Genomic DNA, 24,126 nt, shown 5'->3' with positions numbered 1-24,126 from the left:
GTGAACACAGGCCTTCATCTCAAACTCGTTTCCCAAGCAAAGCTGATCACTGCAACGTTATTCAGATCCACCTTGAAAACTGGGCTATTCCTGTCATTAAAAGTGTGAAATAACGGTAGATCTTTATTAAAGCATGAAGTTGAAATCTCTGACTCCATTTAAACATTATGACTTTGATCTCTTTAATCTCACTGAAACATGGTTCTCACATGTCTTGATCATGAAAACTGAGTTGGTAGGGTGTGGTAATGTATAAACATGTAGGGTAGATAAATTGCCTCTGGCTCTTTCTCTTTATTCCAGTGCTTGACTGTTGAAATTAAGACCGAGCAGTCCCTACTCCTTCATAACGGTCATGTTGCCCCCTTAGGAACAACTCAACTTTTATTGAAAAAATGCATGAAGCACATGACCAAGCCTCTTGGGTACCAACATCATTCTTATTTAGAACACTTTGTATTATCATTTTCATTGTTTAACAGGAAACAAAAAGACATATCTTCTATTGTCCATAACTTCGCTCTGCCTGTTACACTGTTACATCTACACACCCTATGACCATCCAACGAATGATCACAAATAATACATATCAAGGTTTGGCTGAAAAGGAATCTTATCTCGATGCCTAGAACTGTCTAATCTAGTCGATCTGGAGTCTTCTGTAAAGATCCCAGCCTATCCATATCTTGGGAAGTTTGTGTGGGCACACACTCACCAGATAAATCGGCCCTTCCTTTACCATGCAGCGATCCACCCCCTTCTGCTAAAAAAAAAAGAGATTGCATATTTTGTGCAAAGTGATGCCCCACTACGCCGTACCAAGGGCAAGCCACCGCAATGCCATTTTGTACCTATTACACAATATGGGTGGATTTGTCGGGGAATACCAGCATCTTTCTAAGTGAGTACTATCGTAATTTCTTTCGTAAAATAACCTTTCTCAACACTTGTCTAACTCTAGACACATCAATGGAACAATCCTGTCTTCTTAATTGTAAAAGAAGTAAGTTAGCCAAATAAGGTACCCAACCCCTGTAGATTGGTCCGCTTTCTGCTTCATTCCTTTTAAGTATTCCTCAATCATAGGTGTACACAAATAAAAAAGGAGTTTATAAGCTTAAAGAGCACTAAGAATCTTGACTTCAGCCTCCTCAGATTCATTCCACTGATGATGTCAATATATCCACTTATAATATCCACAACTGCTTGGCAAATGCACTGAGCAGTCTAACCCCAGCCGTACATGCCCATCAATTTTGGAGGTCCTCCCTTTCCCTCACTAACAGTAAATTTTACAGCGCTTCCAGGGTGGATCGGTCTTAGGCACTGTGAGTTTGTGGGTATATACAAACCCATGCAGTAGTCCCCACCTATGGAAGTAGATTTAGTCACATGAAAATGTTTTTGGAGCTCTGAAAGACAATTGCTACTCTCAACAAATTTGAATAGCAGACAAAGGTGGTCACTTAGGGAGTGTAAATCAGTTTTTCCTGCATGGTCAAAAACTGCAGTTTCCTTGTCTCATTTACAGTTTGGGAAATTAGGAGTTTTCAGGTAAATAAACCTCTGCTGTTTCCTCCAGCCAAAACCTCTGACCTGGCTTCCTCTTCCACAGCGCTACTAGTCAGTGCACCAGAGGGCCTGCCTTACTTAGGTTAGGATGTCCTGAACATATTCTTCCTTCCCATTTCCTTCATTCTTGGTATGGTGGACTGGAGTAGAAAATAATTGATGGCTGTCATGATCAGTAAGAAAACATCTGACATCAACTGCTGAGCCATTATCAGCAGAATGGTATGAGACACAAACTTGCGTTGAACACAATGAGGATTATTTATATTTCATATGCTGTTCTAGAAATCAACGGTAAGACTATTTTATTTCTATGAGCAATGCAACCTTATTTAGTTTCCTCAAGAAAACATTGTATTACAAGCATTGGCAATGCCAATAAATTTGATTTAGGAATGAAAGTGGTTTTTGTGTCATTGATTGGTGTAGGCACTAAATAGATTATCAAATGTACTCATATTTGCACTCATTAGTCCATTTATCCATCAAATGAATAATTCTTGCATTCACCCATGACACAATTGTAATACAACACACAAACTCGATAATATATGCTCAATAAATTATTAGAATACAAACAACAATAAAACATGTTGCCTAAATACGGCAGGCTTATGCTTGCAATAAGTAAACTAAGCATAGCAGTGGCTCTCCGTCTTACAGAGGTATTGTAAATAGTCTATTGTTGTTTTAAAGTTCTAGCGCAGCCGCAATAGTTAGGCACAATGCTTTGGCCATCTTGGAATTGCAAAACGAACAAGCAACCCAGTAACACTTCCTTGAGAGCTGTAGTATCCCCTTAAGAAATATTCAAATAAAAGGAGGAAAAGCAAAGAAATGAAAGGGGAACCATTAAAAGAGAAAATTGAAGACTAAAGTACTGGCTAACCAGCCATTAACACTGAAGCACACTCATTTTCAGGTTTATGTACACATGTGATTAGAAAATGCCGTCATTCACAGGGTATGAGAGCCAGTGACTGATGTGGGCTGGACTATTAACCTAAGAAGAGATTGTGATGAGAATTATTACAGTACAAATCTCCCCTCCCCCACCTAAGGTTTTCAGAGTCGGTAGCTGACACCAGAACACTTCCCTACAAAGATAATCTGTGACATTTAATGTAACAAAATACCTATCTGTAGGCTTTAATTCCAAAGAACTAACAACCCACCTTTAAATGCCTATTGACTTTAACATATGCTTTTCACAATCAATATACAAGACCTACTGCGTTTATCTGACTATTCATATTAAACTGATCAGACCAAGGTATCAGAAATATATTTCTAATGAAGCAATGAAGCCTCTAGCTGTTATCACTGGCTTGTCACCATAACCAAATGAGAGCTCCTGCACTGAGCTACACAGTATACAAAATTACAGTTTGCAAAGCAAAATATTATCTCTCCTAAAAGGGCCTAACAAGGATTCTGATAATGCAAATCTTCTATAACCCCAGTTTTTCAGAGGGGGTAACCAGCATCAAAACCCGTTGCCTGCCACTGTAAGATTCCATGGAAGACCTGAAAAGCTGATCTGAGACAAGATTGGAACGAGTAGTGATCGAAGACATTTATAGACTGTTTAGACATTAAATCCTAGCTCTAAGTGTTGACTGTGGGGATTGCCTCTAGCCATCTGCACACGTGCAACAGCTGGGCTGTTGTATCTGCATGGGCAGGTATTCCAAGGTGTGCCTAGTGCCCTAAGCATCTCCGAATGCATGCAGCGCTTGCTTTGTTCGGGCTGTCTCAAGTGTGCCGTTCTCATCTTTGGACAATGGGACTCCGCAGTACCCATGCAGAGAAGTGCTCCTACACGTGCCCTTCAGTTTTCCCCATCTCATTTGCGAGTCTACCCTCAAATCTACAGCGCTTAAAAGCCACACTGATCAAAAGGAGGTATGAAAGGGGGTTCAAACAATGAAAGCATGCACGCCCCTCGACTCGATTACAAGCAAAGATTCTTTAAAAAGTCAGGGAAAAATGTCTCTTGCGGTGTAGAATAGTCACAGGAAATGTTATATACTTATATTTTTGTACACTCTAAAATATTGTTTCCCTACAAAATATTTGTGGTCATGTCTTAAGCATTTATTCAACAGAATTATAACATGAACAAATAAAGGATACGGTGAATTGACATGCTTGGCCTCCACTGGTAAGTGCTAGTTCATAAGCTCTGCGGTGAAGCCTTTGAACTAAGCATAGAGGAGGCGCGCGCGCATGTGAATCCCACTTCATTGGTAAGTACCTGCAACATTTGTAGAAGCTGTAAGACAGGCGGGCGCGTCCATTTTACGACCTGAGAGGAAAGTGAGAAAACATGTTCTCTGCTGCTTCACCAGGGCGGTGGCAGGTTTAGTGCACACAGTCTCCAGCCATCCCACTGCGTTGCTGTAGTTTAAGAAGCATACTACTGTATGTCGTAGGGATTTTAGATAACAGAAAACGTTTATCAGAAGCAACATTCATTTTTGTGTCTGCAATAATAGATCCGCCTACAAAGCAAGTGAAGGCAGCTCTGTTCCTGACTCGGATTTAGGGGTTTAAGTGTGCCGGGTTCTGCTGGTGCTCAGGACCTACAGTTCTAAAAAGCAGGTGCTGACGTGGGTCTCTATCGGGCTCTCCATTTTTGCCCTCACCCTTAGGGTGAAAAAGAATCTAATCTCTACATCAGTACCACTCTTCGCTGCCTATGATGAAACTTGAAAGAGACTCACTATAGTACTTTTACAGTCTAATGATTTCAGAACGGAAGCATTTCAATGTTATATACAACAAAGTCATTGTACAACAAAGTCATTGTTGTTGCTTATTTATCCTATGCAACTAACAACCATTGACAAAGCTAATAGTCCTGATTTGCAGTTGGTATACTGTTACTTGTATCATAATCTGGGTGCATTGACAGAAACCGCGCACTACCAGTCGGGCGGCACACTATGCTAAGAACAGATTTTTAGCTTATGTGTTTTTAACCCACACCCTAATTACATAGGTCACGCCCCTTTTAGAGACACTCCAGTGTTTCCACCCCACTTAAAGCCCTGCTCGGATTGGTTGCAGCAGGAGTGCAAGGAAGCCCTTGGGTTGATCTACTGCATACATGAGGTGTAGTAAGTGCTTTCTGTTAAATAGGCAGATGCCACAGCAGTGGGCAGCAGGCGCAGTGCCACCCAGTTGTAAAATGCTCTCTGGTATTTTACAGGTTCTGATTCCAAGTGGCAGCTTGGACGCCATCTTGGCGCCTGGGTAAGCAGACAAGGCAGGTCCTCTAAATTCCTGGCGTTGTTTAGTAATCTATTCCACTCTGCACCTCTCTTCAACGCTGAATTGCAGATTAATTTTATGTCATTGTGGTATACGAATGCTAGTCGCCAATGTAGCATCTGCGCGTTGAGTCATTTGTGATTTAAAGAAGCAGGAGTGGGAGGAGAAACAATGGAGGAAGAAGCTTGGCAGAAGGGTCAGGCTACCTCCTTCATTTAACTGTTGTAAGAGGGAGAAGCTTCATAGCAAACACTATTGAAGATATCAAAGTCATGAGCACCCATTACATTTCCATCTCATGTCAGTCTAGAGACCACAGCCTGACAAAAGGATTTGTCATGAATATGAATGCACAAGAGGGCCTTACTAAGAGGTGTGGCAGGCTGGCTCACAGCAAGACCCGGCCTTAATATTTACACTGTTGTGACTTCTGTCAAGAACAGAGAGGCAACGGCATGCGCAAATAGAGTGGCTTGTGTGGTTTTAGTATTTGGAACGCGGGAGGTGGCATTTGGGACTTCAGTAGCCAAGGAAGCTGTTTGGTCTCTGCCTCCTTCGTCTACTCTGGGGGTTGAAAGGTGAGGGTTTTAAAATGAATAGTAGAACAGACAGAGTGGAGTAAGCATACTTCCGCCAGGCTCAGCCACTCTCCACATACTCTTCAACCACACACCACAATCAATGGGATCAAACAATATGAACGAGTACTCTCAAATAGGTATTCGGGATGCGAGTAAAACCTTTTTCAAACCTAACTCAGAATATAAATTTCAATTACTGTTATGAAATATATTCGCTCCCTTCTGGGATTTGAGATGCACTGTACCAATTCTCGAGTATATCAACATTATTTCTCTTTGAGTAGCCAATAAGTTGCACCCGCAAGTCTTTAGGCCAACATGTTGCAATCACACTAATTTGCTGTTTGTTTTCATGAGCGAACCCATTTCAGTAAGCTGCTGGCGAAGGTGTGGCCCACAAACCCCCTTCCACTCACTCTTCCTTGAGAATTGCCATGGTGTAGGAATTTGGAGGCCCAAAAATAATATGGAAAGCATAATATTGTGCAATTTCAATGGCCATAAAGCGTGTGTTATTCCCCATGGCTTGGAAAAATTCTGTGAACAATCACTTAGAAGACCAGACTTTCTATGTACATGGAAATAGAGAACAGACTCAGAACTCGATAACCATACCACCTCATCACAAGCTGAATAAGACTCCATCTGTGATGTAAAGATGTGGAAAGTAACCAGACTTTTAAAAGAGCTATGATTTTTATACCATACCATGCCGTACCAAACCATAGCATATCAAGGGCAGAAGGAAGGTACTTAACGTCCAAGTAGAAATAGCGGTTGACCAATTTCTTGCCATTTTCCGGGTAAAACTATTCCAGCTGTTGTCAGTCTTTCAGAGCGCATTCAGGTCTAAACACCTGTCATTGTTCCAGGTAAACACGAATGGTTGTTTACCCAAAATCCCCTAGAGAGGAGTCTTGTGGGAATATACCTCCATGTTTGCCATTAATGCTGCAATCATTCAGCACTCTTCTTGAATCTGGAAATACTGTTTCTGTGTAAGACATGGCAAGGAGTGAAAAAGATAAAATAATGAATAAAACCTAATTGTATTGTGTCTTTTACTCTTGACGAGGCTAACCGGTCTGTTCAGCCTATTTCGGTTTTTTCCGGCTTGGATTTTAGCCCAGATATACAAGGCATGCTTTAACATTTGCTGCATTGTTCAGCTATTTTAACTGTTCTTGTGCCATTCAATTATGTGTGCTAGTTTCGTATCATTGCTGGTAACAGCTGTCCTTCCACTAATGAATGCTGTCTACTGCCTTATATGGGATCACTCCGTACTCCATTATCCTTCGTCATCGTTCCATTGTTATTATTGGTTTGTAGTGCGCCTACTTCAAAGGACAGGTGGAAACTCTGGATGTGACCCTACTCAAGCGAGGATAATAAAGCTGCACCTACCAAGGGGACGCCCTATTGTGTCTTATGGGTTGGTTGGGCACAGCTGATCCTGTGTGTCAGGACAGCCAGGGATTTTATGTATTTTACTTTTTTGCATTAGAATACCTGGGGCTTGGTGCGTGCTATTTTAGGTTAAATGGTCTGTTTCTCAGACCTCCTTAAAGCTTGAACCGAAGTTTAACAAAAAAGGGATGCGCTCAGAGGAGTTTAATGACTTTAATGTCAGCTGTGGGGCTTGGAATATTGCTTGGCATCTTATGAGAGACGTTGAAGATGGCTCAACAAACGACTGTCCTTCTACACACCCACCCGCCAACTACGTTCATCCAATCAAGCCCTCGCCGCAATTCCGCACATCAATAGAACCACCATGGGAGGAAGAATCTTCTCCTACTTAGCGGCCAAAACCTGGAATTCTCTCCCCACTCACCTCCGCCTTACACAGAACCACCTCTCCTTTAGAAAGCAGCTAAAAACCTGGCTATTCGACAAATAATGCACCCACCCTCCCCCAAGCGCCTTAAGACCCTCTGGGTGAGTAGTGCGCTATACAAATTACTGAACTTGAACTTGGTTGAGTACAAGTCTGTGGAGTCATGTCACATCTCTGGCGTCCTTCTTTCGGTAGTCCCAAGATCAAGCATCACTGATGGAGAAGCAGTAAGTAGACACACCAGCTCTCCCAGTCACAGAGAATTTTGCACATAAACTTTAGTTAAAGACTTTGGGAAATGAGAACATTCTTTTGAACTTTCGTGAAAGAACAGAATAATTCCTACATCAAGTACACCTTGATAGGACATGTATATGTAACATGCATTTATGGTACAATTAGTAGATAGTTAGTGATATATATGTGATTAACTATAGACATCACAGAACATCAATGAATATTTATTTTTTTCCGCCTGCACAAAAGACAGACCGGAGTGTAAGCTGACTGTTATCAGGAGCAACCAAAACCAAGTAAAAAGAGGGACTATCATACCTCTAAAACCTGATATGGTACCCAACTCTCCTAGCGCTATGGTTCATCAAACAATTAAAGGCAGATTCTTTCGAGGTCTACTAGGTGTGTTTCGTCAGACTTTCTTGAGCATCAAATCAGAGTAATGATAACTGTTAGATGGATTTATTACATTTTCTTCTTCTGTATACTAGAGGCTAACACTTGTTTTGCGATTCCTAAATTTATGAATGATGTTTCATCAGGGCCAAACAAATAGACCGTATTAGACAAGCCAAATATCACACAGAACAAACCAAAAATTGAGGAGTTACAAGCAGAATGGCAAAGATGAGAAGAGAAACCGAGAAAAATGAAAAGAAAATTACAATGAATAACATATTTATCAATCTAGAGGTCGTTTTACTGCCAATAGAGAAGTAGATTGATGAGCATTTCAGTAGTCCTTTGTTTTTGTATTTCAATTGAAGAAATGTCAACTTCATATGAAGGACCCCAGCAGTTAAATAGACATATATATATTTTTAAGGTATATTCTTTCAATATTTGTTAGATGCAGAACATTCATGGCTGATTATTAAAGATCATCTACTTGCCTTTACACTTCTATGCCAACCTGCAGATGACCATCCCCAGCAAAGCGACGAGGAAGAGTGTTGATCTTCAGTGTTCTGTTTCCTCTCTTATCCCCTTCCCATTGCCTGGCTTCTTCTTTCTGTCCACAATGTATACAGAAGGATGTCCGCAGTGGAAGTGGCGAGGAGTGGTAGAGTGTTTTGCTCCTGTTAGATCTGGAGTACAAGAATATTGCTTTCTGACACCTCCTCTGAGATGCTTGTTTCTACATGCATGATCAAATGGGAAATGTGGCCTTCCTAAAACTTGAGACAATTTGTGTTTTTTTTATACATGGGTCAGGAAAACAGAAAATAGGAGTACTATCCTCATGCAGCTTGTTTGATCTGCTGCACTCGCACTGCTACTACGCAACAAAATCAAGGCGTTCATTTAAAGGGAATAGAAAGACCTGAATAATATTTCAGTTCCCTGGAAGATTTTCGCAATCAAAAAATTTATATTGAAGTTTGTCCAGCATATAACAGTATATGTTGTCGTGGTTTAAATGGACAACTTCATGGCAAAAGCTCAAATAAGGTGCAAGAGGTGACACGTTGTTTGGCTCTCTCCAATCTGGCAATCTCCATCTTCCAGTGGTAAGAATGTCATGCGGCTCTCATGCAGGCTGCACAGTTAAAAGGTAATCACTGTAGGGGTGAATCAACTGGATGAAGTTTTACTCTTGACCCAGGATTATTCTGTCATTATATTTAGGAAGTTGTATGTGTCAAACATAGATCCCTGTGCACATCAATAGGTTGCTGTTTTGCACGTATTTAGTTTAGTGGGTTCAGGGGATCAGTTTTGGGTTCATCAAGATCTTTATCCTATATCCTTTAGCACAATTGCATGGCGTAGTGCTCTTACCCTCATTCTCAAGGCCTTAGTGAGGACTGGGAGGCAAGTGGTTTTCTTGTCTGCTCTGATCTGCAGAGGATTTTTCCCATGAAATCTCTGCTTTTCAGTATGTTCTTTCATTCACACTCATTCACTATTACTTGGGGGACTAAAGTTTGAGAGGATAAGATGGCAATAGAGCGTTTGACCCCCCACCCCCAGATCCCCGGATGGAATCGAGATTGGTTGTATACTCATCACTTGGCTTTCTTTCAGGTGTTGTATTCATCTCTGAATTTGTATCCAAGGAACTGGAAGGACAAAGACATTTAACAATATCTGCAAGATGACTTTACTTTGTGGTTAGCTTCTGCAATCATACGTCTTCAGTGGCTTTCTATAAGGAGTTTATTTGTTCTTTTGAGCAGTGTCTAGGCATTTGAGCATTAAGCTCTCCATCTGTTGTGGCGTTTTTTTTTTATTTCTCATCCAGTTTCCTAGGTTGTTAAAATCTTTCATTAATGCAGGTTCTGCAGGACCCATCCCCTGAAACGTTTCATATCTTAGTGTTCTTTTTGGTAATGGTTATTAATACTATCAAGAATTTGAGTGAGATGGAGGTATCTTTTATGCATGACTTCCATTCTTAGGATGTCCCCCTGCATATTGGTGCTGAGGTTCAGGTCTTCCTGTGTATCAAAGGTGACATCTTATTTTTCAGTAGGTCAGGAGATTTTGTCTGTGTATTTCTGCCCAGGACGAATGGTCGAATTCCCTAACCACCAGCATAGTAGCCCAATTCTTGTGCCGCTGTTAACAGTACCACTTTTCAAGCTTTCAGATTGCCTAGTTATCTACTTTGATCTGGTCCAAGAAAGTTACAAGTTTTCAACTCCTGACCTGCTTTGCAAGGTGATGGAATGGATGCTTCAATTAATCTCAGCCACTGCCAGTTGCTCTGGCTACAGACCCCAATTTTGCATCCACTATGCCACTCTAGACAGAGACCTGCCTCAGCAAAACAGTATTGTCCTAATCCAGTAGTTGTATTACTGACATGAGTCACTGGATCATGTCGCCAATCTGCACGGCTGGTAGTTTTCTTCTTCAGGCGATTATTGGCCAGCAGTGCAGCTTAGGGTGCCTTCTTAGGTATTCCTTAAGCAAGTAATCACTAGAACAAGGAAAGGGGATGAAAAGGTAATGTCTTGATTACTTACCAGCAATCTGCATTTCTACAAATCCACCGTTCCTTGTCTCTGTCATCAGAGCCAGGTTGGGTGGCTCCGTGAACCAGTGCACCAACTCCAGGAATCTGTGTTATACTTCATAGTCACAGGCTTGAATCCCAGCATGTCTGCTCAGCCTTTCATTCTTCCAAATCCGATAACAAGAGTACTTTTTTTCAGCGCCAAAATTCCCATCAGACTGAACGTGCTCTTTGCAAGTACACATGCTGTGTTCAATCTGATCTTACCTGAGGATAGTTCTTTGTAGAGGTGTATAATGTACTGCGTTGATGTAATTTTGTGTTTGTGGTCCTTTAAATCTTTTCCTCAGAAGGTAGAGGGGCATTCTCTGAGTTTAGGGTCCTCACCTAGGCAAGCAGACTTCCTCAAGTCGTTACTGTCTGTAACAAGAAGCATGGTCTTGGAGTCATGGAAATTACTGGTAAATATTTTATGCATTACAATATGTGTCATGCTTAATTGGAGCCAGTGGTTTCTAGTGCTCAGCACCGGCACTTAATTGGTTTCTGGTGCTAGGCACTTAATTTTCATCAACACACTTATAACACTCTTCCACATGGTGGCGCTGGTCTTCTAATTCACAGATGAGAAGAATAACGGTTGTTTATTAATACAATACACATTAAAAAATACTTATACCTGCCTTCCCGGCCATTTCTTCATCATTGGAGACCTGGAATATTCTGAACTGTCGCACTTTCACGCAAGAGAGATGTTTAGTAGTTGTTTTGGCTCCGTCATTGGCAGCTATGATTGGGCAATGGGTGATGCAAGATGCAGTGGCCTCCTGGTCAGGGTCTTGACACTTTTTATTATACAAATTATGCACTGGTTTCATGGTCCGGTAGAGGTGTCATAAGAGGTAACTGACCACCCGGATTGATGTAAGAAGTGGAAAAGACAACTAGAGTTTCTCACTCGATTAGCTCCAGCATTTGCTGTGTGAATAGCTCTGATACTGCAGCTTCTCCATGCCATTTTGGTCAAAGTAAGGCTTTGTCCATTAAAGACGTTGAACACAACATCCTGAAATGTACTGCATTGGCTTTCCACAAGCTTGTAAAAGTTCGCTCGCAGTAGGACACCCGACGAATGGTGCAAACTGATGTAACTTTTCATTGAACCCTTCAGATGCATAAAACAACAACCTAAAGTGAGCTGCGCCTTCCAGGTAACTTCATCCCTATTGAATTTAAACTGGACCGCTTTCCATTCTGTGTTAGGGATTTATATAATAATGAACCTTTCTTTGTTTCTAAAGTAACAGTGGCTGATTTTGAACAAAGCTATAATCTGTAGTTTTGCGAACCACTGATGGTGCTAACGTCTTATAATCTTTCCTTCCTAGAAATACTGCAGAGCATCTAGAAATGCAATTGAGATCCTCCCAGACACACTGACTGTTTTCTGGAAAAATCATCTCAAGGAAGTGGATTTTTCTGAAAATGTACTCAAAGAAGTGCCACAGGGACTGTTTCAGCTGGAAGTGAGTACCCAAGGACCCTAGAAGTCTGTCCTTTCTCTGCACGTGAAATGTGTAACTAATTGAGAAACGATTAATAACAGGGAATCTCGAAAGTGAGGAAGTGAGTCCTTGACACATTTTTATTAAGGTATAGTTAGAGGTTTGAGTATGCATTGGATGTGCCACAGAATTGCAGAAATCACACAATAAGATCAATATGTTACATTTGTAGACATAATATTCTATTTCTAAAACCGCTGTGCATAGAAATTTATAACTTTGTAGGACAAATGTAATGTTATGAACAGCCACGGCCCTTGCAGGTAAGAGCTGTGGGGCCGTGTTGGAGGGGGAGGGAGGGGTGGTGGTAATTCGACAGACGATAGCGAGGGAAAATGAAATAAATAATACATTTTTCCTCGTGGTCGTCTGTCAAAATCCCCCCTTGACCACCCTACCGCGGCTGGTTATGAATAGGATCTGCCTTTTCCTTATTCTGTCGAAACCAAACAAGAGGAGGTTACCCGTATACTCATTTGAGACCTTGGTGATGCTATGTCTCAACAGGTACTATTTAAAGAACCTGCACAATCGTTGCAAAAAAGGAAAGACAGGGAGGCTTGAATGGTTGTTCGAATAATGCAAGGAGCAGTCTGTATTTAGAACAAATTAGACAAAAAGGGCTAGTATCAGATCTATTTACATCAAATGTTAGCATGACCATAAAAAGCTTGTGCACGTATGTGCTTGTGAGAAACAAGGTGAACGGCGCAAGTGACAAGTGGAACAGCGGAGAACGGCACTGAACAAACAATAGTGTCAATATTTACAAGATAACTTTTTGATTCAAGATTAGTTTGTTACAAAGATTTGATGGAAGTTGACCATAGAGTTGCGTAAGGATTGCGCTTGGAGGTCAATGACATTTTGACCTGTAGTAGGTTTGGTCATCTTCAGGACCTGGTTACAATTTTATACGTGCTGTACACAAGGGAGTAAGAAAGGAAAGATTAAGGAAAATATGGCATGAGCAGCAAGGTCAAATTGGTAGAAGGAGTAGGTAGGTACCTGTGAGGAACTGTGTTTCAAGGTAGGATGACACTAATATATCCAATACTTAGTGTGTCGATGCCAGGCGGCGAGGGGGAGGAAAGGGCACCGCCAGCCAGAGTGCACAAAAACAAATCTGTGGGGAAAAAAGGGAGAAAAAGTGTAAACGGTACCAAGGTTCAGGCCAAAGGAGATTAATGGAATTGAAACACAATAGGGAATTAATTGGCAATAAAATAAGCATGGCCTGGTCGGCAGTGTATGTAAAGCGATAGCAATGAGTATTGTAGGACTCACCCAGGGGCTGGGAGTACGTGGAGCTGAGGTTTATTATAGGCATCCGGTGAGTCAATGGGTAACCTGCGTTGGGTGGAGGACGTCGGGTATTGGTAGGCCATAGAAGTACGGGAGTCGGCATCGTAAGGACATCTGGGGACTATGCAAACTATGCAAAAAACATAAAGTTCAATCATGTTCTTAGCTGGAGCCAGGGAGTGGGTAGAATAAAGGAAAAGACGGAGTGTGGAGTTGGGCACTCACCTTGAGTGTAGGTGTAGGCAGGGTGTAGAGGTCCAACAGGATCCTCTATGGGCGAGCACACCACGTCTGTGTGAGTCCGAATCGGTGAAGAGGGGTACAAGAGGCGAACAGGAAATAGCAAGCCGGTCAGTGGGGGACGCGTCATGACGGCGAGCAAGCATGTGGAAGGGGGCAGGGCGGATAATGACAACAAATTCAAAGGGCCGGTTCAAGAAGGAGGAAAAATAAGGAAAGGAAGGACCAAGGAGAAGGACAAATTGTATAAATAAAGTTGGTTGAAATTACATGGGAATAAGAAAAAAAAAATACAGTCTGAAAAGGTAAAGTCAAGGAGACCGAAAGGCAAAGTTGACAGGGGAGAGACACAATCATTTTGACAAATAATGATTGCACTTTTATATAAATGTATTGAGGAAAAAGGGGGTGAGAAGCAGTGGGGGGTTTGGAAAAGAGGAAGATCAACATGAGAAGGGACAAGGTAATAAATCGACAAGGGTTTGGAGGGGAGAAACGTAAGGGAGGAGGACAAGTCTCAAAAACACATTGCGTAGTCATACAATTAGTAAGTTTAAACATTTTAGGCATGAAGAAGATGTTAATACTTAGGATGAGATAACAATATGTTCGAGGCATATGGGCTGCAGATGGTACATTATGAATAGATCGCCATCTGGTGTTGGGCTCGGATGATTGCACTTTGTTTTTGTCTTGGAGAGTCTTTTGTATCTTGGTGACTCCTCCCTTGGTTGGTAGTGCGCATGGGCATCGGCTCCATCCTTAGATTGTTTTTTTCCGCCATCGGGTTCGGATGAGGATCGAGACGCTCCAGATCAACTTCAGGAAAAAGTGATTTATCGGCGCGTATTCCCTTTCCAATTCGACGGTATTGTTATCATCCATTCCGGCGCGTTGCGAATTCAACATCAAAGAAAAACTTTGATCTACGTCGACGAACAGGAGGCCTTTTTCGACGCAGTCAAGCCCGGAGTCCATGGAAAGGACTCCATTCAAAAAATGTCCAGCGTGTGGTGCTAAGTTCCCACACAAGGACCTACACGAGATGTGCAACCTCTGTCTATCACCTGAACACGAATCCAGGGACTGCGAAGCCTGCGCAGCATTCTCCTCCAAGCTAACGATTAGGAATCGTCTGGCTAGAAGACACGAGGTTTCCAGAATGCAGTCGGAGGCGATCCCGGAGCTGTTCGGAGACGAGCAACTTGAGGAAGAAGAGGATCATGAGGATCAGTCGGGGTCGGAAGGGGACCAGTCGGATGTCGAAGAACTCGACGTGCAACAAACCGTGAGTGACGACGTCCCCTCACCGAAAAACCGACCCCGTGTGGTAACGACCCCGCCTTCGAGCCCGGTCAAACCACAGAAAAAAGTTTCCGACGCCCCGCCCTCGGGCCCGGCAACGAAACCGAAACTGAAACCGAAACACTCGGCCTCCCACCATGTCGGATCCGAGAAAAGGTCGACATCGACTTCGACACCGAAGCTTCATACAAGGGAAAGCTCGGCATCGAAACATTCCATGTCGAAACAGAAACATGATTCGTCGTCCAAGACTCACTCGATACCCAGGAAGTCGGAATCGAGTAGACACTCGGTGCCGAAAACACCGAACACTGACGATCGAAAACATAAGCACCTTTCGGAACCAGGGCCTTCGGTTCCGATTCAGGAGCAACAGACAGATCCCAAACAAAAGATTTTGTTTATCGATCCGCAAACTGGCAAAGTAGTGACGAAGAAGAGAAAGAATGAACAGACAGAAGATAAATCTCTTCCTTCAAAAAAGAGAACACTGGGGACAAATACAACTCCTCCTGCTTCTCCTCGACCTAAAGTCACACCCTCTTCTCCTATTCCTCACACTATGCCAAATAGTCCTACACCTTCCACACCAAGACCATCTACACCTCAGTCTGATGTAGACAGTGATCCAGGGGAGGGAGAACCTCAAGGGGATGATGAAACCATCCCAGATGAGGATGACCCATGGGAAAATTATGACGTAGGGTCAGATGAGGACAACGACCCAGAGTTATATCCCTCAAAGCCTTCACCACCTGATGATAACACAGGGTTTGTACAGCTCATTAATAGGGCAGCAAAATATCATAAAGTAGATATACATACAGAACCTCAAATAGAGGACTTCCTGTTAGAGACGCTACCTAATGCACAAAGAACATCAGGTACTCTTCCTATGTTGAAGGGTCTTCTCAGTCACACAGAAGAAATATTCAAAGACCCAGTGAGGGCTAGGGTGTTAAACCCAAGAATTGATAAAAAATATAAGGCGGCTCCAAAGGATCCAATATTTATCAAAGGACATGTACCTCTGGACTCGCTTGTAGTTTCAAACGCTCGTAAAAGAGCAAACTCATTATCTACAGGAGAGGCTCCTCCACCTGATAAAGAGTCAAAATTAATAGATGCATCAGGCAAGAGAGTAGCATCACAAGCGGCAAATAGCTGGCGTATAGCCAATACACAGCCACTACTTGCACGTTATGACAGGGCACATTATGATGAATTAGAAAAACTCATCACACATCTCCCCAAAGAGCATCAGAAAAAGGCAGATCAGTTAATACAGGAAGGTAAAATAATAACTAATACTTCCATTAAGTGCGCCCTAGACGCAGCAGACACTGCGGCAAGATCCATCAACACCAGTGTCATGTTAAGGAGACATGCATGGCTTAGAATCTCAGGATTCAAACAGGAAGTACAAACGTCCTTATTGAACCAACCATTTGATCAAAAGACACTTTTTGGTTCAAACACAGATGAGACCTTAGAAAAAATGAAAAAAGATACAGAAACGGCGAAGTCAATGGGAGCATTGCAACAGCCAACACAAAGAGGTTCCTTTCGTAGATCCACCTATAGAGGGGGCTCAAAAAATACAGGAACAAATCAGCAATCCACCTCTTTCACACCTACATCACCCAAAGGCAGTTCAAGAGGAAATTACAGGGGTAACAACAACAAAGGTAGAGGCCGCGGAAATAATAACAACCGCAACGCCTCAACCCCAAAACAGTGACTTCATAGAACTCCCCCCAGACCACATAACACCGGTCGGGGGACGTTTATCACAGTTCCTACCTGTCTGGGAAAACATCACATCAGACAAGTGGGTGAGACAGATTATCCAACATGGTTATTGCCTGGAACTCACAGCTACCCCACCAAACATCCCCCCCAAACAGCGTCCAATGAGTCAAGATCATCTGACATTGTTAAAAGAAGAAGTACTAGCACTTCTACAAAAGCATGCAATAGAGAAGGTCCCAAAAAATCAACAAGGGACAGGAGTATACTCTCTATACGTCCTAATCCCCAAAAAAGACGGGTCCCTAAGACTAATATTGGACCTCAGACCTCTCAATGCTTACATAAATTCGGAACATTTCCACATGGTTACGCTCCAACAGGTATTATTATTATTATTATTATTCCGAGTTTTGTATAGCGCCTGGTTACCAATAGGCATCCCCGCGCTTATCAGAACATAACACAGCTACCAGAATGCAAGGATTAAACAGAGAACAAAAAAGTTTTTAAAAGTTTACGAAACCTGAAGAGACTGGCTTCGGAGCGCAGTTGTAGGGGCAGTGAGTTCCACAAGGAGGCCACATTTATTGAAAACCTTCTGCCCCCAGTTCTTGCCTTTTTCACCCTGCCAACCTGAAGGAGATGTTGGTGGTCAGAGCGGAGGGAACGAGAGGCCTTATACTCCCTTTACTGAAGAAAGGGGACTTTCTTTCTACACTGGATCTAAAAGACGCTTACTTTCATATCCCAATTCACAAAGCCCACAGAAAATACCTAAGGTTTGTAGTGGAAGGACAACACTATCAGTTCAAAGTCCTTCCGTTCGGGGTCACAACGGCACCAAGAGTGTTCACAAAATGCCTAGCTGTGGTGGCAGCACACCTAAGAAGACAACAAATACATGTCTTCCCCTACTTGGACGATTGGCTAATAAAGGCCAAGTCACAAGAAGAATGTCTTCACAACACACAGAAGACAATTCAATTGCTGCACCACCTAGGGTTTACGGTGAACTACAAAAAATCACACCTGCAACCAAACCAGATTCAGCAATACCTGGGGGCTACTATAGACACAGAAAAGGCAATAGCATACCCCAACCCAATCAGGATACAGACAATGGTCGGGTTAATACAAAGATTTCAACCACAACACTCACTACCAGCACGAGTGTTTATGCAACTGTTAGGCATGATGTCCTCCTGCATACTGCTAATACCACATGCCAGGCTACAAATGCGTCCACTACAGGAGTGTCTAGTGACACAGTGGAATCAGGCTCAAGGTCAGATTACAGATCTAGTGTTGGTAAACGACCGGACGTATCGCTCTCTGAAGTGGTGGAACACAGAAAACATTTCCAAGGGACGGTCGTTCCTAGAACCAATTCCACAAGTGATAATAACAGCGGACGCATCGCTCTCCGGATGGGGAGCGCATATGGACAAATACACAGTGCAGGGGAAGTGGAGTGTGCAGCAAAAGAAACTGCACATCAACTACCTGGAACTATTAGCAGTATTTCTAGCACTAAAGGCTTTCCAAATGCAAATAACAAGCAAGGCAGTCCTGATCAGAACAGACAACATGACTGCAATGTATTATATTCAAAAACAGGGGGGGGGGGGCACTCTCTCCAACTATCCAAACTAGCACAGGACATTTGGAGATGGGCCATTCCTCAAAAGATTTATCTGTTAGCAGAACACCTACCAGGAGTTCAAAATCAGATAGCAGACATCCTAAGCAGACAGTCAGAACAAGTACACGAATGGGAGCTGCACGACCAAATACTGCAGCCATTCTTCCAGAGATGGGGGCAACCAGAGATAGATCTGTTTGCCAATCATCAGAACGCAAAATGCAAAAACTTCGCATTCAGGTACCCACACCAACGGTCCCAGGGCAATGCACTATGGATAAATTGGTCCAACAAATTTGCTTACGCTTTCCCTCCTCTCCCACTAATTCCGTTACTGGTTCGGAAACTGCAGCAACACTCAATGACAATGATACTAGTGGCACCCACGTGGGCAAGACAGCCGTAGTTCACCACGCTACTACAACTCTCACAGGTGCCACATCAAAAACTAAGATTATTACCCATGCATCTTACACAGAACCATGGAGAAATAATGCACCCAGATCCCAAACGACTGAACCTAGCGATCTGGCTCCTGAGGTCATAGAGTTTGGATATTTAGATTTACCACCAGAATGTATGGAAATCATTAAACAAGCAAGACGTCCTACCACCAGAGCATGCTATGCAGCAAAATGGAAGAGGTTTGCTATACACTGTAACAGTAAGCACATCAACCCTCTGGACGCATCCACTAAACAAATCATTTGCTATTTACTACACTTGCAGCAATGTAACTTAGCATATACCTCTATCAGAGTTCATCTCGCAGCCATAGCGGCGTACCTACAAAACAGGCAACATCTTTCCCTGTTTAAAGTACCAACAATTAAAGCTTTCATGGAGGGACTCAGAAGAGTCATTCCACCAAGACGACCACCTTCCCCAGTCTGGAATCTCAACATAGTACTTACCAGACTAATGGGGCCACCCTTTGAACCTATGCATAGGTGTGAAATACAATTCCTCACATGGAAGGTGGCCTTCCTCATAGCTATCACGTCACTTGGAAGAGTAAGTGAGTTGCAGGCTTTTACGATTCAAGAACCATTCATGCAGTTACACCAAAATAAAGTGGTTCTTAGAACAAACCCAAAATTCTTACCAAAGGTAATTTCGGCATTCCACATCAATCAGTCAGTGGAATTACCGGTTTTCTTTCCAAAACCACAAACAGTAGCGGAAAGAGCCCTACATACATTGGATGTTAGAAGGGCAATATTGTACTATATAGAAAGAACACAAACTTTCAGAAAGACAAAACAGCTATTTTTTGCGTTTTCTCCAACACATAAAGGCAATCCCATCTCTAAAGCGGGCATTGCCAGATGGATTGTAAAATGCATTCAAATATGCTACTTAAAAGCAAAGAGAACATTAACTGTTCCTCCTAGAGCTCACTCTACACGTAAACTAGGAGCATCTATGCATTTTTGGGAAACATTCCACTAGATGACATATGCAAAGCAGCTACCTGGGTTACACCGCACACCTTCACAAAACACTATTGTGTAGATGTGCACACAACACAACAAGCTAGAGTGGGACAAGCGGTATTAAAAACTTTATTTCAGACAGTTGCAACAGACACAGGCAACCACCGCTAGGGAGAGAACTGCTGTATAGTCTATTCATAATGTACCATCTGCAGCCCATATGCCTCGAACGGAATATGCTACTTACCAGTATGCATCTGTTCTTGGCATAGAGGGCTGCAGAGTGGTACATGCCCTCCCAGCCTCCCCGGAAACCTGTGTCTGTTCCAACATTATCTTATTTAGATACACTTACATGGGCATTCTTATCTGTATTCTATCATACTACTCCATCTAACCCTACTATGGCAAAACAATCTAAGGATGGAGCCGATGCCCATGCGCACTACCAACCAAGGGAGGAGTCACCAAGATACAAAAGACTCTCCAAGACAAAAAAAAGTGCAATCATCCGAGCCCAACACCAGATGGCGATCTATTCATAATGTACCACTCTGCAGCCCTCTATGCCAAGAACAGATGCATACTGGTAAGTAGCATATTCCTTAGCAATACACAGAATCACATATTTTTAGATGAAACAACAACAAATTCATGCAGGGATGCGACAACGACAATCACATAATGCATCTAGTTATGTACACTGGGTGTAAGCTATACAAAAGAGAGGGCCCTTTAAATGTGAATGGTGTTATGCCACTCATCTACAGTGTTAAGTCTGTGGTTAACTGAATTACAGCATGTGATCCATCTGCATTCACACTTGTTCAGGAGTTGTTGTAGAGTGCCACCATGTAGGGGCAGTGTGGGTTGGTCAATTATTTGCCAGATCATGCCAGTTTCGTTGTGGTGTTTTTCCGGTTGACAGAATATTTGAAATCAAATATAATTCCTCTGGGTCTGCAGATTCGCAATACCTCTGCCATCTTCACACAAGACTCCAAGTTCATTATGTGATGGTCTGATTTTCTGTTGGTTGCTACAATGCCATCACCGCATGAATTAGTTGTTCTTTCATCTAAACATATGCTATTCCATGTATTGCTAAATATTGTTGTCTCATCCTAAATATTAACATCTTCTTCTTCATGACTTAAATGTTTAAACTTACGTCATTGTATGACTACGCAACAAGTGTTTTTCAGAATTGTCCTCCTTCCTTCCTTTTTTCCCCTCTGAACCCTAGTTGATGTGAGCACTGACGGCCCTTTCTCGGCAATGTATAGCTTACAATTTGCCTGGCGTCCTCTAAATTCGAACAACAAGGGGCAATACCCTAACATAGGGATTCTTTGTCCTGTATACGTTACAGGCCTCAAATCCATTGGACGCAAACTTTCTTCCCTTTTTGCCCCAAACTTCTCTTCCCAGACCTTCCTTTGTATTATGGAGATGGGTGCTCCACTATCTGCGATCATTTCCATCGACACTCCTCCAATGCTCATCGCGAGTTTGGGTTTGTCTGTTTCTTCGCCATCCATTTCTAGTACTTGCACATCGATGTAGAGGATTTCTTCCGAGTCCCCTTCTTCTTCCTGGCTCTCTACATCTTCCTGTTGTTCCTGGTCCACGTATTTTACTCTGGCTCCTCTGTGTTTTCGGCGGCACACCTTTTCGTAGTGCCCAAATACGCTACAGAATGAGCACCTGGCTCTGAATGCGGGGCATGCTTTATCATTGCCCAAGTGCGACATGCTGCCACATCTATAACAACTCGGTCTGCCACCCTTGCTAGTCCTCTGTTCTGCATGACCAGTTTGGGGTGTCCGTTTTCCATCTTGTCCCTTTTGTTGGTCCCTCGGTCTCGCTCTTTCGTTCCTTACTGGTGTAGTGATCTTACACACGGTTTGCGTTCCTCCTGCTTCTTTCCGGGCCGCTTGGGTGCACCTCTTAGACATTTCCGCCTTTTTCACCATAGCCCATACTTCTTTCAGGGGAGCATCACCGTTGACCCACAACTTTTCCTGTATGTGAGTGCTGGACGTGTGCATAATGATTTGGTCTCTAATTAGGTCATCGTGCAGCGTTCCAAATTTGCACGTCAACGCAAGCTTTTGTAGGGCCACCACATATTTGTCCACCGATTCTCCCCCTTTCTGCTTCCTCTGGAAGAAGTTGTGTCTGTCTATTGCCACACAAACTACTGGCCTGTAGTGTGCGTCTAGGTCTGCGATGGCATGACCGAACACGTCCGTGTCCGCCGCATTTCTTGTGCCCTTGACTATGGTGTCGTACACCCTGATCCCTTCTGGACCCAAGTTGTGCAACAATATCTTCTTCCTCCTTGGACTCGAGAACGGAGCCCCACCTTCTTCTTCCAGAGCTTCTAGATAGTTGAGGAAGTACCTTTTCCAGTCCTCCCACTGCATTTCCGGTTCCCCGCTCTTCGCCATGAAAGGTACCATTTGTGTGAGGGAGGTGGACTGAGCGGCCATCTTGTTGCCTCCTCTAGTATTTGCTTGCACTTGTGCGCTCTTACCCGGTGGGCTACCCGGTGGCTGATGCGGGGCAGTGTCCTCGTCACTGTGCTCACTGCTTGCAGCACCGTTCTCCGACTCGCTCCCGCCAGGTGTTGGCGTTTGCTGTACGTTCTTGTTGTCCGTATTTCCTTCTGTCGACCCTTCCCCGTGTGGTTGCCTTGCCGCCAGCGTGCTGGGCAGGGCCTCCGGCCAGGGGTGAGGTTATCTGCAATGCTATGGACCTTCACCGGACTGCGCCTTACTACCGGTGGTGTGCGGGTCTTTGGACCCTCCGCGTATTTTCTGCACTACGTCCCCGTGGCGTACCTCTGCCTCTGCGTGCGTCGGTTTGTGATAGCTGGCTGGGCTATAGATGAAGGGCGTTTGGTGTCCGCTGCCACGCTCCGGTGTTCATTCCGAGTGTTCTTTATAACTTTTTTTTTTCGTTTAGCTCCGGTGGCTGGGGGGGGCAGGGTCTAAATCCCAATCCTCGTCGCCATTGTAGAAGCCCCAAATAACCACAGCGAAGCCTTGTGATAGTTAACTCTCTTTATTCACCGTAGCGCCGGGAACAACTTCTGCTTCTTCCCACGGTCGGCGCCAACTAGCTAAAATGGCCGCCTACCGCTTCCGGTCCCGCCCTTCTGGTTCCTGCCTACGTGACTCTAGTCCGTCACCACAGTCACCACAGGTTGTAGCTGTGACCCCTGACTTTTTCCCTTGCTACCTCTCGCCTTAGAGGCGGCAAAATCACTGCCTATAACACAGTGGCTGTTATAAAACAGGGGTAGACCCAATGTAGTCAAAGGACCTGGGTATTCAGCAGTATAGACAACAATTGGTCCTCGACATAATTTCACTGGTGAAAATAATCATAACATTTGATCAATATTATTAACTCCACATCCAGACTGAATCTATAGTCTTACTGACATGGATGATGCTAGCCCACAGCCTCAAAAAACATTTACAGTAGGTGCCCTACTGTAAATGTTTTTTGAGGCTGTGGGCTAGCATCATCCATGTCAGTAAGACTATAGATTCAGTCTGGATGTGAAGTTAATAATATTGATCAAATGTTATGATTATTTTCACCAGTGAAATTATGTCGAGGACCAATTGTTGTCTATACTGTATAACACAGTGGCAGCTTGTCCTTATGGACGTCAGTTGTGGCTCTACGCTTTGTTTTTTTGTCAAAATTGTTTTTATCACACTAATAGTGCATGATAGTACATTATTTTCTATTAGTTTCATAAAACATGGAGTACAATTTGCTGGATGGAATATGACCTTCCCTGGCAGCTGTGATGAGTACAAATACAAAATAAATGTTTTTACTGTGTATTGTGTGCGTGCTTCCGGGCGAGTATGTGTTTAGGCGAGTGTGTGTATATGCACACAAACACACACACCCTGCATGTGCACGTGATAAAGTGAATGTCAGAGGTCGTGTGATGTAATTTCCGCTACCCCAGGCATTCGTGGTGCAGCACCCCTTCTTCCATCGCCTTTGCATTGCATTGTCAGTGACTGCTATTGGTACTTTTAGGGGCTAGATGAAGCGTTGAAATGGAAACTAACTTTTCAATCTAAAGGAAATACAACCGAATTTTCAAAAAAATACACGTCTATATAAACGTAAAATCAACTAAAAAATATAGAATTCAACAAGGATACAGGCCTGTAGTGCCTTCCTTTTCTCACTAGAGGGCAGGAGAATACTATTAATTATTTGCTCACCTTCCTCGCTTTGCTGCAGGCAAAAAACTGCACAAATACGTTTTACAAGATGTCCTTTAATAATACCTCCGACATTTCCTAAAATGTCAAGGCAATTTACAGCTAAATTGAACATTGTGATTACCCAATTACAATGTACTAAACTACCAGT

The 24,126-nt window shown here is 43.1% G+C and overlaps 1 protein-coding gene across 1 annotated transcript in view; it reads left to right on the top strand.

The window, feature by feature from the left end:
* The window catches only part of LRRK1 (leucine rich repeat kinase 1), a 758,414-nt gene that overhangs the window by 385,468 nt on the left and 348,820 nt on the right, over positions 1 to 24,126 (top strand). The window contains exon 10 of the mRNA XM_086958057.1: positions 11,857 to 11,994. Within this exon, the coding sequence (XP_086814183.1) occupies positions 11,857 to 11,994 (138 nt within the window). The remainder of the gene's footprint in view (positions 1 to 11,856; positions 11,995 to 24,126) is intronic.

Source organism: Lissotriton vulgaris, chromosome 2_1 (assembly GCF_964263255.1).
Source record: "Lissotriton vulgaris chromosome 2_1, aLisVul1.2, whole genome shotgun sequence".
Classification (NCBI taxonomy): Eukaryota; Metazoa; Chordata; class Amphibia; order Caudata; family Salamandridae; genus Lissotriton; species Lissotriton vulgaris.
Note: the sequence above shows the minus strand (reverse complement) of the source record. Positions and strands in the feature narration are given on the sequence as shown.